The 16,137-nt window shown below is 41.9% G+C and overlaps 1 protein-coding gene across 2 annotated transcripts in view; it reads right to left on the reverse strand.

Annotated features, from left to right (window-relative positions):
- PPP1R12C (protein phosphatase 1 regulatory subunit 12C) overlaps positions 1 to 16,137 on the reverse strand; it is a 192,161-nt gene that overhangs the window by 62,731 nt on the left and 113,293 nt on the right. Inside the window, exon 10 of one of the 2 annotated variants that reach the window (XM_077457527.1) lies at positions 9,058 to 9,240. The exons of the other annotated variant lie outside the window; for it this stretch is intronic. Within the exon in view, the coding sequence (XP_077313653.1) occupies positions 9,058 to 9,240 (183 nt within the window). The remainder of the gene's footprint in view (positions 1 to 9,057; positions 9,241 to 16,137) is intronic. 2 annotated transcript variants of the gene reach the window in all.

Below are 16,137 nucleotides of genomic sequence, written 5' to 3' on the forward strand. Positions count from 1 at the left end.
ATAATATAAACAAATAAATTCAACGGGTTGAAAAAATCCTCAGATTGAAAGAAGAAATATATAAAGTGCAAAGTCCAATAAGAATCAAATGTATAAGCCAAAGTCCTCAGGCTAATAATTAAAGCGATTTATGCATAAAGTGCAGGGAATTCAAAAATCTTCAGTGAGGTAGAAAAATAATCATGATGATTGTAGTTCAGATGGTAAAACGCCCACTCAATGTGCTCTCAGAACTCTTAACTCATGGGCTTAAATGCCTTAATTCATCCGTTGGATGATAGCCTTGATTCCAAGATCAGTCCAGATAGGAGATAGATGCTTAACGAAAAGGTTAATAACGTCCCCAACCCAGTATCGGGATCTACATGTAAAAATAAGCAAGCCTCCAGTAGTGCATTACCAAAAATACACCGTTTAATAAAATATCTGCTTACATCAACGCCATATTAGACATGCCAAACATAATCCAAAATGGAGCTCTAACGCCACCTCATACGTCACTTCAGGTTCGCGGTGACAACTTCCGGTTATGTTTTTGCGTCCTTATGTCCTATGCGTTGCGTCACACCCTTGTGACTTCATCAGGGCTTCATCCCTGATGAAGTCACGAGGGTATGACGCAATGCGTATGAAGTAAAAAGGTAACCAGAAGTTGTCACCGCAAACCGGAAGTGACGTATGAGGTGGCGTTAGAACACCATTTTAGATTCTGTTTGGCATTGATGTAAGCAGATATTTTATTAAACTTTGGTGTATTTTTGGTAAAACTATTGGAGGCTTACTTATTTTTACATGTAGATCCCGATACTGGGTTGGAGATGTTATTAACCTTTTCGTTAAGCATCTATCTCCTATCTTGACTTATCTTGGGTCCTGGAATCAAGGCTATTATCCAACAGACAAATTAAGGCATTTAAGCCCATGAGGTAAGAGTTCTGAGAGCACATTGAGTGGGCATTTACCATCTGAACTACAGTCAACACGATGAGTATTTTTTTACCTCACTGTGAAGATTTTTGAATTTCCAGCACTTTATGCATAAATCACTATTAGCCTGAGGACTTTGGCCTAAATATTTGATTTTTATTGGCCTTTGCACTTTATATATCCCATCTTACCATCGGACATATTTCAGCAAGCTAGAAATAAGGGACAAAGCAGCATGCATTTTGTCACCTGGGGGACAAAAAATAAATAGTGAGACGACTTCTTGGAGTTAATTTCTGCTAGACTGCAGAATGTCACTAGTAAATAACAGGAGGATTTAATCCTAGTTGGACAGACAGTAGCTTGAAATGGGATGGAAGTGGGCATAGTTGCAGGGAAAGGGGGGTGGTGGGGGGGGGGGGGTGTGCCTGATGCTTTCATGATATTCTGGGAACCTTAAATTTAAAGAGGAACTTCACCCATTTAAAAAAAAAAATAAAAAAAAGTCAGAAGCTACAAGTACTGTAGGTTCAGTTTGTTCTTCTGAGGAACCAAAGTCTACACAGTTTGTTATTTTCCCACGCGGTTTTGGATTCTTGAGCGTGCTGTGCCATTAGGAGCACTTACAGCCAGCCTCCTATTGTGCATGCACCAGACTGAAGGAGACAGGGAAACTTGGTTTTGTAGCCTGAGAAGCTGCAGGCTGGGAGTAGTTGGGAAAGACCAAGGGGACAACATCTTTGCCTAGGCAAGGAATGAGGAAGTAGGAGCAAGTATTTGCTGGATAAGGCACATACACATTAAGGGCACTGAAACAAGGCTAAGCAACTCAACTATGCATAAAAACAGGAACTGGGGTGCAGAAAAGTAGTAGCAGGTGCTCTGGACTGAGGAGTCAAAAATGTTCATATCTGGCTGTAGCAGGAGGCAGTTTGCGAAGGGCCAGAGAGCAGTACAAAATGAGTGTCTGCAGGCAACAGTGAAGCATGGTGGAGGTTCCTTGCAAGTTTAACCACTTCCGGACCACGCGCCGCAGTTACATCAATTGTTTGAAGGAGGATATCGTTCTGGCAGCAGCCAGCTGCCATAACCCTGGTATCCCCTTCTTCAGCAGGTGGTCCGCTACAAGATAAAATGGTCTGAGGCGGTTTCGCCGCAAGATCACTTTTATTGGTGGCGGGAGAGGCCCCACCCTCTGCAATCCAGTGCATTCAGCCGCTTACGGAAGCCATCGGCAGAGGCAATCGCCTCTTGTCACTTGCTGTGCATGGCGATGAGTGACACTGCAGGTCGGAAGCGACGTCAAAACGTCACTTCCGCTCACAGCTCTTAAAGGGCCATTAATAAAAAAAACGTTATTTTTTAATGCATTTTAATGTACATATGAGATCTGAGGTCTTTTTGACACTAGATCTCATATTTAAGAGGTCCGGTCATGCTTTTTTCTAATACAAGGGATGTTTACATTCCTTGTAATAAGAATAAAAAGTGACAATTTTTTTTTTTTAAACTATAAAAATAAAAAAGGTAAAAATAAGAAAAATAAATGTTTTCAACGCACCCCATGCAGACGAGCCCGCCTGCAGGAGTGAATGTATACGTGAGTAGCTCCCGCATATGAAAACTGTTCTAACCACACGTGAGATATCTACACACACACAATCTGTAGTGCGGGAGCAATAATTCTAGCCCTAGACAGCCTCTAACTCAAAACCTGCAACCTGTAGAAATTGGAGATTTTTAAGGGTAAAAGTTTGTCGCCATTCCACAAGCAGGCACAATTTGAAGTGTGACCTGTTGGGTATCAATTTACTCGGCGTAACATCTTTCACAATATATAAAAAAAAAAAAATTGGGCTAACTTTACTGTTGTGTTATTTTTTAATTAAAAAAACTATTTTTTTCCAATAAAGTGCACTTGTAAGACTGCAGCGCAAATACGGTGTGACAAAGTATTGCAACGACCGCTATTTTATTCTTTACGGTGTTGGAACCCCCAAACATACCTTTTTTCCTAGGTAATTTTCTAGCAAAAACACTTTTTTTTTAACTTGTAAACAACAAATCTCAGAAAGAGGCTCGATCCTTAAGTGGTTAAGACTGCATTTCCGCAAATGGCATTGAAGATTCGGTCAGGATCAATGGTGTCCTCAATGCTGAGAAATCCAGGCAGATACTTAATCATGTCATACTATCAGGGAGGCGTGCGATCGGCACCAATTCTATTCTGCAGTGGGACAGAGTACTAGAAGTTAAGGTTTGGCCTCCAGAGACCTGATCTTAATAATCAGAGTATGTCTAGGATTACATTTAGAGAGAAGGATTTGAGGCAGCCTACAACCACAGAAGATGTGATTAATTCTCAAAGTTGTTTGGAACAACCTACCTGCTGAGCTCCTTCCTGAACTCAAGTATAAACATTGTAAAAAATTGTCAACAGAATAGAGTGTAAGGGAAAAAAGTTTAACCACTTAAACACTAAACATTTTTCTGACATTTGTTGGTTTCAAGTTAAAATCTTTTTATTAGAAAATTACTTAGAACCCCCAACTTTTTCAACACAGAGGAACCCTTGAAATAGTTCTCCGGTCTCGGGGAGACCCTGCTAAAAATTAGAAATCTACAACTCATGATACATTAGTGTAATAGTCAGTGGGAAGAATGGTCCTTACGCTTGTGGTCAGTGGGATGAATTCCCTCCTTACAGATAGCTAAAAAGATCAATGGTGTCAGTGGGAACTTATCTAAGAGGCAGAAATTGCCCAATGCTGAAGGAACCCCTAGCAACTTTTGGTGGAACCTTAGGGTTCCACGAAACCTTGGTTGAGAAATCACTGCCCTAGAGAATAAAAAGGTGGTTGTTGTAATATTTTATGTCGTACTGTATTTAGGCAGCAATCTTTCAAATGCATTTTTTTTAAATGACTAATGAATTTAAAAAAAATAAATAAATAGATTTTACGTCAAAAGAATCGTGATATTTTTATTCTAAGCAAAAAAAATTGTGATTCTCATTTTGGCCAGAATTGGGCAGCTCTAATTTCTTGTGAGACGCACTGGAGGATTATTGTGCGCACACAACTTTAGAGTCTTAAGCTGCCCCATATACTGATCAAAACTGTCAGTACCAGATGAATTCTTAGTGTGGCTGTCCCGCTTGGGAGAAGTCACATTTTTTAACAAATGCTGAGCAGCTGCTGATCGTGTATTGTCATCAGCGAGTGCAACTCTCAGAATACAATGACCCGGGCAGGGAAAAATCAGGAGGAGGATTTCTCCATCCACCTAGTTTGTGTGGATGGAGAAATCCATTCCCCCCCCCCCCCTAACTAGTGGGTTGAACAAAAATAAACTAGCTACAGTGTGTGGCCAAGCCATCAAAATTTGGCCACCCATTTGACAGATGTTTAAGAACTTTTCTTCATCAGCGGCTGCAGCTGTGTATTCTGACAGTAGAGCAGCAAATAGGCTGGCCACATGAAGTCAAAGCAGACCCACCATCAGAGTGGGAATGCCATCACAGATAGACATGCAGACAGGCAGAACGCACATGTGCACGACCAAAGTTTAAAGAACATATATCACACACAATGACTGTGTGAACGAGTACAATTATCTAATATGTGGGAAGCTTCCTTATATGCCAGCAAGATGGTGACTGGGATATAGTGTATAGTGTTGGCTCCATTTGCACATAAACACATGGTGAAAACAGGAGGACGACAATTGCACAATTCCTCAGTTTGTAGTTAATACAACATAGCTACAGGCAGTCCTTCTGAATATAGAGTCCATCAACAACATGCAAAGGGCCACATGAAGGCATCAAGTCATACACAAGAATTTGGAGTTATGAAAGTGCTTTAAAAACACAGGGAAAGACAACACAACACGGTAGCTTCTGTATGCATACAGACATGTTTAATGAGCAGTGTGCCAATATGGCCATGTTACTGAAGCTTTTATGCCATCAAGATGGCGGGAACATATTCCAAAGCATTATGTAAAGTATGTAACTATAAAATAGAGTTAACTAAAATGCACCTTTTTGAATTACCCATTCAGAAAATGGGCACACTTTGCCAGTGTATATCAAGCGTTCTTGACCACTAATGGCATACCGTATATACCGAGTATAGGCCGACCCGAATATAAGCCGAGGCCCCCAATTTACCCCCAAAAAAACTGGCAAACTTATTGACTCGTGTATAAGCCGAGGGTGAGACATGCCTGTCCATCCCTGTGTGTGTGTCCGTCCATCCCTGTGTGTGTGTCCGTCCATCCCTGTGTGTGTGTCCGTCCATCCCTGTGTGTGTGTCCATCCCTGTGTGTCCGTCCATCCCTGTGTGTCCGTCCATCCATCCCTGTGTGTGTGTGTGTCCATCCATCCATCCCTGTGTGTGTGTGTCTCCATCCATCCATCCCTGTGTGTGTGTGTCTCCATCCATCCATCCATCCCTGTGTGTGTGTGTCTCCATCCATCCATCCATCCATCCCTGTGTGTGTCTCCATCCGTGTGTGTGTGTGTGTGTGTGTGTGTGTGTGTGTGTGTGTGTGTGTGTGTGTGTGTGTGTGTGTGTGTGTGTGTGTGTGTGTGTGTGTGTGTGTGTGTGTGTGTGTGTGTGTGTGTGTGTCCAGCCTACCTTTGTCCCGAGCCTCCGTCCCGTGCCTTGCCTCCTTGCATCCGTCCCGTGTCGTGCCTTGCCTTGCCCCCGTCCCGTGCCGTCCCGTGCCCTCTTCGTCGGCGGCCATTGTAAAGTTCAAAAGCTGCGCCGCCGCCTTCGCCTGTGATAGGCGGAACACTGAATTTCCCAGCAGCCTGTGTTCCGCCTATCACAGACGTCGTATCATCCTCGTCCGTAGTACGAGGATGATACGACGTCCGTGATAGGCGGAACACAGGCTGCTGGGAAATTCAGTGTTCCGCCTATCACAGGCGAAGGCGGAGCCGGAGGCGCGGCTTTTGAATAGAATGGCCGCTGTCTGTCTGCTCGACACGCTGATCGAGCGGGCAGACAGCGATGACTCGAGTATAAGCCGAGGGGGGCACTTTCAGCCTCAAAAAAGAGGCTGAAAATCTCGGCTTATACTCGAGTATATACGGTATATTGGAAAAAAAAAAAAAAGTTATGGTTTTTAATTTACTGGTTAAAATACCAAAATCGAGAAATCTGTATTTTAAAGTCACTTAGTTAACAAGGAAATAAAAAGGCAACACACCTTTTTCTACCCATTTAGGATTGAGCACAGAGGGGGTTTTGCCATCTCTATTTTATTGGGAAGATTTCACTTCCTGTTTTTTTGGCTATGGGACAGGAAGGGAAAGGGAAAAAAAAACCTCCAAAGAACTAGTGTTCACATTGGAAGAGGAGATAGATAGAGATATATAAATAGATATATATAGCCGCTGGTGACAACCCAAAATTTGAAAGAAAATCCCAACAACAGTATACAGGACAAACCGAGAGGTCTTAACCCTAAGGCAGACAGACTTCAATAACCTGACGGTCTTCTAAGCCAGGTCGACGCTATCCAAAACTAAAGAAAGTTTTGCCTTTAGGTATATTTAAAGCAGTTTCAATCGCAAGACACAAGTCAACACATTTTTGTTATGGTTTCAGAGAACTTCTGAGAACAGGGCTGTCTGGGGAGTTCCGAGTAGCAAAGAATGATCCCATGATCACTGGGGTCCAGATTGCAATGACTTTGGACTGGAATGTTGCCATCCAAATAAGTTCACAAAACATAGAAAAAGAGGAAAAACCGCGCTTATCAAGTAAAGAATAAAATATAAAATATTAAGCAGCAAACCCAAATGTTATACTACATTTGGCATAAAGGAAAAAAAGTGGGTTGCGCTAAAAATAAGAATATAAAAAACTAAGCAGAATTACACCAAAGTGAATAGTTAAAAAAATTGATGAATAATTAATCGATCCTGTGTAAAAGAAATTAAATCACATAAAGATAAACTATACTGTGTCAATGAAGATAACAAGCATAAATCCTTATTCCTAATACAAACACCATAAATGGTAATTAATCTGATACAATGTGAATAATAATAAAGGAGAAAAAAATTTCTCTCTCAGAAAATTCAATTAACTTAGTATACTGCTGAAACACAATAGTAAATAGTGAAAAATGATTTGAAAAATGTCCATAAAGTCTTTAGAAGAAAAGTCTGTTTACAGCAACTCCACAGTGATATAGTAACAGTAAACCATCCAAAATTGGTGTGAACAGTGCACGACCTCCACCACAGATATTACTGCCGCTTACCAAAGGTGTATGGTTCCTTGTTAAGAGAACCATGTAGCGCAAGTGACTGATTCCCCCAGTCCAGGGTATTCCCAAGTGGATACAAGAGGATACAGGAACCTGTTACTTCTCCCAGCCTTCAGACAAACTCCCTCTCATCGGTTTTCATAAAGAAAATAAAACTCGCAATATTGGAGTAGTGACGAAACGTGTAGGGAGGAGGAGCGACGTCCTGACGCCACCAGCTCACGTGTTTGTTCCGGAAGTATTGGGTGCTACTTATCGAGACCGGCCGGCTCGAATTTGTTACGCGACTTGTTTAAACTACTTTCTTGTAAGTGCGCAATCTGTTTTTACTTCATTAAATCAATTGGGTTTTATACTATTGCGAGTTTTAATTTTCTTTATGAAAACAGATGAGAGGGAGTTTGTCTGAAGGCTGGGAGAAGTAACAGGTTCCTGTATCCTCTTGTATCCACTTGGGAATACCCTGGACTGGGGGAATCAGTCACTTGCGCTACATGGTTCTCTTAACAAGGAACCATACACCTTTGGTAAGCGGCAGTAATATCTTTGGTGGAGGTCGTGCTCTGTTCACACCAATTTTGGATGGTTTACTGTTACTATATCACTGTGGAGTTGCTGTAAACAGACTTTTCTTCTAAAGACTTTATGGACATTTTTCAAATCATTTTTCACTATTTACTATTGTGTTTCACCAGTATACTAAGTTAATTGAATTTTCTGAGAGAGACATTTTTTTCTCTTCTTTATTATTCACATTGTATCAGATTAATTACTATTTATGGTGTTTAAGGATTTATGCTTGTTATCTTCATTGACACAGTATAGTTTATCTTTATGTGATTTAATTTCTTTTACACAGGATCGATTAATTATTCATCAATTTTTTTAACTATTCACTTTGGTGTAATTCTGCTTAGTTTTTATATTCTTATTTTTAGCGCAACCCACTCTTTTTTCCTTTAATCCAAATAAGTTCATACACTATTAAAGTAAATGAAAGAATAAACCTAACCTTAAATCTAAAGACCTTGTTATAGTATCTGAGCCTGCCACGTACAGACCATTGTTGGCCCTAGATCAGAGATCTCCAAAAACTTTCTAAACAAAGGGTCAGTTTACTGTCCTTCAGACTTTGAGGGGCCAGACAAAGTAGAAAATGCCCTAGTCAAGAATGCCCCATCATTGGTATTCATAGGAGGCATAGTGCGCTATTGTTGGCATCAGGGGAAGGAATAGTGCCCCATCATTGATATCAGTGGGAATAGGGCTCTATTGCAGGTATTAGGGGAAGAAATAGTGCCTCATCATTGGGTGGAATAGTGCCCTACTGTTGCTATTAGTGACATGAGTTATGCCCCATTGTTGGTGGAGAAGGAATAGTGCCTTGTGTCATTTGGAATAGTGTTCCAAGGGCCTGATAAAGGCAAGCAAAATGTCCACATCCAGCCACCATGGCTCACAGTCTGGAGGCCATTGCCCTAGGAGTTTTCATACATTTACTGCCCTAAATGTGATAGTGCTCAAAATTTGCAATTAACCAGAGCAACACTTTCAGAAGTGTAAAATCAAAACTTCAGATAAAAAAAAAAAAAAAAAAAAAAAGGTATTTAAACCCAACCAAAAGGCTAAAACTGCAATTGACACTGACAGACATGGTTATAAAAGTAGCAAAATGAGATGTATTATACTGCACAAAGTCATGCCATATATAGATATTTGAATCGTGACATGCCAGCTATGAACAGTGTGTCATCCATTAAAAGAAAAAAAAAACACCAATACCAAACACCAATCCCTTAGTTCTTTGGCTCAACAACAGGGTTAAATGAAAGAACTGCTCACCCTTTCTTGGGTGTCCAGGCGGGGGCTGGAAGCAGAGCGTTTGATCCCAGGTTCTTTGACGCTACTGTCCTCTACTTTGGCATCTTGCAGAGCCCCGAAGCTGCCAGTTTTGCGTAAGCCTGCCCTCAAGTTGGAAAGGGAAAGCTGGCATTTTTCTGTGAAGCTGCTTGATGCCCCAGTGAACTATAGACATGAAAACGGAATTTGGGGGATTTTCCAAGTTGTAAAAAAAAATAAAAAAATATATGACTGCTAAACAGCTAAGAAAACAAGCACAGCTGGTATGCCATCAGACGATAAAGCAGAGTCGAAAAATAATAATGGATCAATGCAGTCACGTATTTCAGCGAGACAATGAGTGAACATAATACCAAATGATGTGAAGGGGGGGGGGGGGGGGGGGGAATGAGACATTTACAAAATGCATGCCATCAATCATTTTATGTGGACTGTGTGTATTTTATAAAACAATCATGTTATTTTGTAGAAACGATTGCTCATTTTGGTAGGTCGAAAGACTAGGAAAATAGCATAACATTTATAAGACATGTAGTAAACTACCTATTTTTTAGTTGGAGTTAGTTTAATAAGTGTTCCCATTGTAAAGTTGGAATCCCACTTTCATATACACTTTTGTGCTGCTTATCTCTGTGGCACCCAAAAGCTGGTACCATTTAGCCTGCATTCTAACTCACGTACAACAAAGGAATCAGTCTCTAGTTTTAAATTATATTCTGGAGGTATGTATTAAGACACAAAGGCCCCCAGTCACCAAGCTGAACTTGATGCTAAAAACACAGATGCCGGCGAAAGGTTTGTACTCATGTCCAACCATACAGAAGTTTTGCTCAGCCCAATGAAAAAAAAAGGGGTATAGGTACTGTCCTCCCCTATCCTGTGACTGCACAGTGAAAGAGAAAAACCGATACAGATTAGCTGTCCTCCCATCTGTATTCCCAATCTAACATGAGCACAGGGGCACAACTAGCTTTCTACTCATGCTGCTTCTCTTTATATAGCATCTGGCATGGACGAATGTGCCAGATTTCAGTGGTCAATGGTTGTGAAGGAAGCAGTGGGTGCTTGCAGACACCATGTACTTAACCACAGACATCACCCAGCCCAGTCACTTACGTGGCTGGTAATTCGTGGACAAGCAAATGGGTGCCGACTGGTGGGATTACATTGCTGCCTAAATTTGGCCATGTCCCATATTTGGGCAATTATACTGCTATCCTTAACCTTCCCCTTATGAAGCCGATGACCACTCAGGAGCCTTCTGGATCAGTTGTGTACGCTGGGTCGTTTGGGCCAGCTAGGTCCTCCCACCTTCTTTGTGAGTTATTGGGCATTGTGATCAATGGTGGATTTACAATGAGGGCATGGTACACACTTTAATTCTTGCTGTAAACAACCAAAACCAGAAGTGGGGTAACACGGCACTTCCAGCATTCATCACAGTGGAGGAAAAGAAAGAAAGAAAGAAAGAAAGAAAGAAAGAAAGAAAGAAAGAAAGAAAGAAAAGAAAGAAAGAAAGAAAGAAAGAAAGAAAGAAAGAAAGAAAGAAAGAAAGAAAGAAAGAAAGAAAGAAAGAAAGAAAGAAAGAAAGAAAGAAAGAGAGGGGGGGCGGGGAAAGAGAGAGGGGGGGCGGGCGGAGAGAGAGGGGGCGGAGAGAGAGAGGGGAGAGAGAGGGGGCGGAGAGAGAGAGGGCGGAGAGAGAGAGGCGGGCGGAGAGAGAGAGGCGGGCGGAGAGAGAGAGGCGGGCGGAGAGAGAGAGGCGGGCGGAGAGAGAGAGGCGGGCGGAGAGAGAGAGGCGGGCGGAGAGAGAGAGGCGGGCGGAGAGAGAGAGGCGGGCGGAGAGAGAGACAGAGAGAGACACTAGAAATGGCTCCTGAAAACTGTCTCCCATGGGTGCTTTCACACCCGGGCAGTGAACTTACCAGGACATTAGCAAAAATCCTGCAAGTGGCATCTTTGGGGCGGTTTGGGAGCACTGTATACAGTGCTCCAAAAGGCTGTTCTATTGCAATGAATGCCTGAAAAATGCTTCTGAGGCGCCACATCAGTTTTTAACCCATTCTTTGGGGTTAAAAGCAGCTCACTAGCACCTGAAAATTGGCGCAAAAGCCCAGCTTAAACAGCGGTAAAGTGCCACTAAACGAACGGCACTTTACCCATAATGACCAGCGCTATCAGTGTGAAAGCAGCCAAAGAAACAAAGGGTCTATAATTTATCATAGGTGTATTTTAAATGACAGACTATTAACCAAAAATCCAGAAAAAACTCAATACAAAGGTTTTAAATTGAGTTGCAGTTCAGTGAGTAAAAACAGTTTTAGATCCCCAAGCAAAACATGACATAGTACTTGGTGGAGAAACCCTTGTGGTAAGACGTTTCATGTAGTTGGTTACCAGGTTTGCACACATCTCAGGAGGGATTTTGGTCCACTCTTTACAGATCTTCTCGAAAGCCTTAGACCCCTTTCACACGGAACGGATCAGTAATGATCCGCCCCGTGATGATCCGCTCGCTCAGCGGGGATCGCTCTGTTGTCCCCGCTGAGCCGGCGGCGGACAGGGCGGTCTCCGCACACTGTGCAGGGACCGCCCTGTCAGCTCTCCGCTCTCCTCTATGAGGGATCGGATGTAAACGGACCATCTGTCCGTGTTCATCAGATCCGCTCTGCAGACGGAAAGAAAAATAGGATTTTCCTCCATCTGCAGAATCGGACAATAGCGGAGGCGGACGATATTGGGTGTCTGCGGATGTTCATCCGCAGACACGCGCTATCCCATAGGGATGCATGCATGTCCGTATTTCATCCGCAAACGGATGGATGAAATACGGACACTGTCCGCATGTGTGAAAGGGGCCTTAAGGTTTCTTGGCTGTCGCTTGGCAACTCGAAGTTTCATCTCCCTCCATAAATTTTCTATAGGATTAAGATCTGGAGACTGGCTAGGGCACTCAACCTTAATGTGCTTCTTCAGCTGTTTGTTGCCTTGGCGGTACGTTATGGGTCATTGCCATGCTGGAAGACCCATCTTCAGTGTTCTGGCTGCAGGAAGAAGGCTCTCATCTAAGATTTTTTCAATACATGGCCATCCATTGGCCTCTCGATGCCGCAAAGTCAGCCTGAACCATTAGAGAAACTGCCCCAAAGCACAATGTTTCCACCTCTGTGCATGACTATAGGGATGGTGTCCTTCCGGTCATAGTAAGCATTTTTCTTCCTCCAAACATGGCGGATCAAGTTATTCCAGAGAGCTCAATTTTGGCGTCATCTGACCACAGCACTTTCTCCCAATCCTTCTATGAATCATTTAGATGTTCATTGGCAAACTTCAGACAGGCCTGTACATGTGCCTTCTTGAAGGATTTCAGTCCATGGGAGCGTATTGTGTTACTAATTGTTTAGTGACTGATCCCAACTGCTTTGAGATCACTCACAAGCGCCTCCTGTGTAGTTCAGGGCTGTTCCCTCACTTTTCTCATGATCAACCTTACCCCATGAGGTGAAATCTTGTATGATTGTCTTGCAGCCCATTCCAGCCTTGTGCAGGTATACACTCTTGTCCCCAACATCCTTTCGCAGCTCTTTGGTCTTGCAAATGATAGCGAGTTTTGAATGCAAGAAAGATTCTTTGGACAGGACTCTCATGCACATAAGCTTTCGTTTGGAGTACCTGCTTAAATTGCAAAATCTAATCTGTGTACCATATGAACACATACTGTAGCCAGTCCGTGGGGGGGGGGGGGGGGGGGGGGGGCAGAATTATTGTTTGGTAGGGGATCAAATACTTATTTTGCTTACTGAACTGCAACTCAATTTAAACATTTGTATGGTGTTTTTCTGCATTTTTAGTTAATCATTTAAAATACACCTATTTCTTTGTAAGTGGGCAAACTTACAAAATCTGCAAGGGCTCAAATTATTATTTTCCCCACTGTGAGTAATATATATATTATAGATATACATTTCATTCTTAAAGTTGCAGAAAAAAAAAGTGGTTATCTGCTCTGCGCAAAAGTCTTATTGCATTGTCTGGCCTGCCCAGTGCTTTTGCAGAGTTTAGTTTACACGCCTGCACAAATGATAGACAGAATAGGTTAGCATAGTGGTTCTCAACCTCAGTTCTCAAGTAACCACCCACCAGGCCATGTTTTTAGGTTTTTCTGTACTTTGAACAGCTGCTTTAAATCCATATCAATGGCATGGTATTGATAAGAGCTATTCTATCTAAGGGAAGTTCCGAAAACATGGCCTGTTGGGGGTACTTGAAGACTGAGGGCGAGAACCATGGTGTTAGATTACTTGAGTTTCTGTGTTCGAACGATAGCATGTAAACAAAAATGCCATGCGCAATTATGCCTATCCTAACAGCACCAAAAGCGAAACCAAAAAAGCTAGACAGCACAACAAGTGTCACACAATAATAAGTAAAAGAAAAAAAAAAAATTGTGCAGCGCTAATTAAAACAGAACTTCAACTAAACACCTTCAATATACAAAATACACAAAAATGTTACATTAATGAATGTCTTTATATAGACAGTCCCAACTTCAGTAGTAAATGCACAAGTGAAATCTTCACCACATACATCTATGTGCCTATATTGCTCACCTCTGCTTATAAACCTCTTTATAAACAAGGTCTATACACACACACACACACACACACACACACACACACACAGATAAAATAAGAGGGTTTCACCATTCTTCCTCAATGGCAATTCATGACATGGATGGATTAGATGCAACATATCCCATATCTAGAGGAGCTCAGAAGAGGGAGAATCATCATAGTGCTCACTGCGAACTTAAACACACACACACACACACACACACACACACACACACACACACACCTATGAAAAGCACTCATGTGTAACAAAGGATAGTGCTCCTTTAAATATCAACTGCAATTAGTCAAAACACACGTGCTCTTCAAAGTGCTCCTTTCACAAGGACAGTGAAAACCTTCACCACAAAATACATGCAATCACCTCACCTTGCCGCCAGGGCCACTTAAATACAGGTTCAATAAAGCTTAAAAGCTTTTTTCCCCACTGGGTCAGTGCCTCTACCACCAAGAGGACATTGCAGGTACATAAACTTCTTCCTCATAGATAGCACTACTACTTATAGACCTCTTAACAAGGTCTATATGTACCCATAAAAAAATAAATAACTAAAAAATAAATAAAATAAATGACAAGAGGGTTCAACTGCAATCAATGAACATGGATGGATTAGACCCAGCATCAAATATCAAAAAAGACTCACTGAGCTCTCACTGAGTTACCATTTACCACCAAAAGAAAACACAATTTGTCCTGAAAAAAAAAATGTAAGTTTTAATCCACCTGGATACACCAAGTAGTTGTGACGATATGTACTGTCAGATGCAAAATTGTGCTTAGGCATTAATATTTGTTTGAGCCTAGGAGGAAAGGGATTAAGGATATTGGGGCGTTTTACTGCCCAGCCTTGTGAGCAAGAGGCAGCTGGTTGGCCTGTGCTAATAAGTGTGTTCCAGTCCTTGCTCACCACTGGCTTTCCCCCTTGCATTTGCAAACGCAACAAGGATTGTTAGGTGTCAACCTATGTGTCCATGCACGCATAGGCTTTACAGGCAGGAGTGTTTAGCGCAGGAGAAACCCCATCACTTAAGCAATCCGAGGCGGGCGTTCGGGCAGAAAAAAAAAAAAAATGCAAAAACAAGCACGGCTCCTATGTGCGTGGCCGGCGGTCATGGTTACCGCTGGCCACCTGCGATCATGGGCACGATCGACAGAACATGGATCTGTGTGTACACACCAATCCCGATTCAGTCAGGAGGAGACAGATCATGTGTTCCTATTAATTAGGAACAACGATATGTCGTCTCCTCTAGTCACTCCCATCCACACAGAGGGAACACATTTAATCCCTTGATCGCCCCCCTGGTGTTAACCCCTTTCCCTGCCAGTGACATTTATACAGTAATCAGTGGCTATTTTTAGGTCTGATCACTAAATGTCAATGGTTCCAAAAAAAAAAATATAAGGCCGATTGTCACCATTACTAGTAAACAAAAATACAAATTCCATAAATCTATCCCCTACTTTGTAGATGCTATAACTTTTGCGCTAACCAATTTTTTTATATACCAAAAATATGTACAAATATATAAATCAGCCTAAAGTGATGAAGAAATTTGTAAAAAATAAAATAAAAAAATGGGCGATATTGAAGCAAAAACTAGTTTTTTTTTTTAAAATTGGTCGCTTTTTTTGTTTAGAACACAAAAAATAAAAACTACAGAGGTGATCAAATATCACCAAAAGAAATCTATTTGTAGGAAAAAAAAAACTTCAATTTTGTTTGGGTACCATACTGCAAGACCGCACAATTGTCAGTTAAAGTGATGCAAGGCCGCATTGCAAAAGATAGGATTTTTGTACTCACCATAAAATCCCTTTCTCTGTAATTCACCGACCGACACAGCTCCTCTCTAACTAAATGGGTTTGTTAGCCTGCCACTAGGATTACTAGTAACAATACATCGAACTATCAGTACCGCCCCAGGGGCGGACCCTGTGCCAAGAACCCTCCCTGTTGCCCCAGCAGACTCAGTAAGTCAACAAGCAGTATAACGTAGAGAAAGGATGGGTGGGTGCTGTGTCGGTCAGTGAATTACAGAGAAAAAGAATTTTACGGCGAGTACAAAAATCTATATATTCACCGACCGACACAGCTCCTCTCTAACTAAATGGGACGTCCCCAAGCAGTCCCAAACGAGGGGTGGGAAAACAGCATAAAAACTTCATCCACCATAGCAAGTGGGAACTAGTGAAACTTAACCCACAAAAAATAAAAAATAAAACCACCATATAACCGGGTATCCTCAACAAGTGATCCCCAAGACCGCAACATTGCGGAAGTAATGCAACAGTGCATTAACAAAACAGTACTGCGTTTTTATTGAAAAAACAGGAAAAAAAGTTAAGATTGCATATTTAATTGCAACTACACGGCCGCCTGCAAAACTTTGCGGCCAAAACAGGCATGAGCCGATGGACTGACGTCTACCT

The sequence above is a fragment of the Lithobates pipiens genome, unplaced genomic scaffold, assembly GCF_037356315.1.
Source record: "Lithobates pipiens isolate NorthernLeopardFrog02 unplaced genomic scaffold, aLitPip1_a1.2 Scaffold_27, whole genome shotgun sequence".
Classification (NCBI taxonomy): Eukaryota; Metazoa; Chordata; class Amphibia; order Anura; family Ranidae; genus Lithobates; species Lithobates pipiens.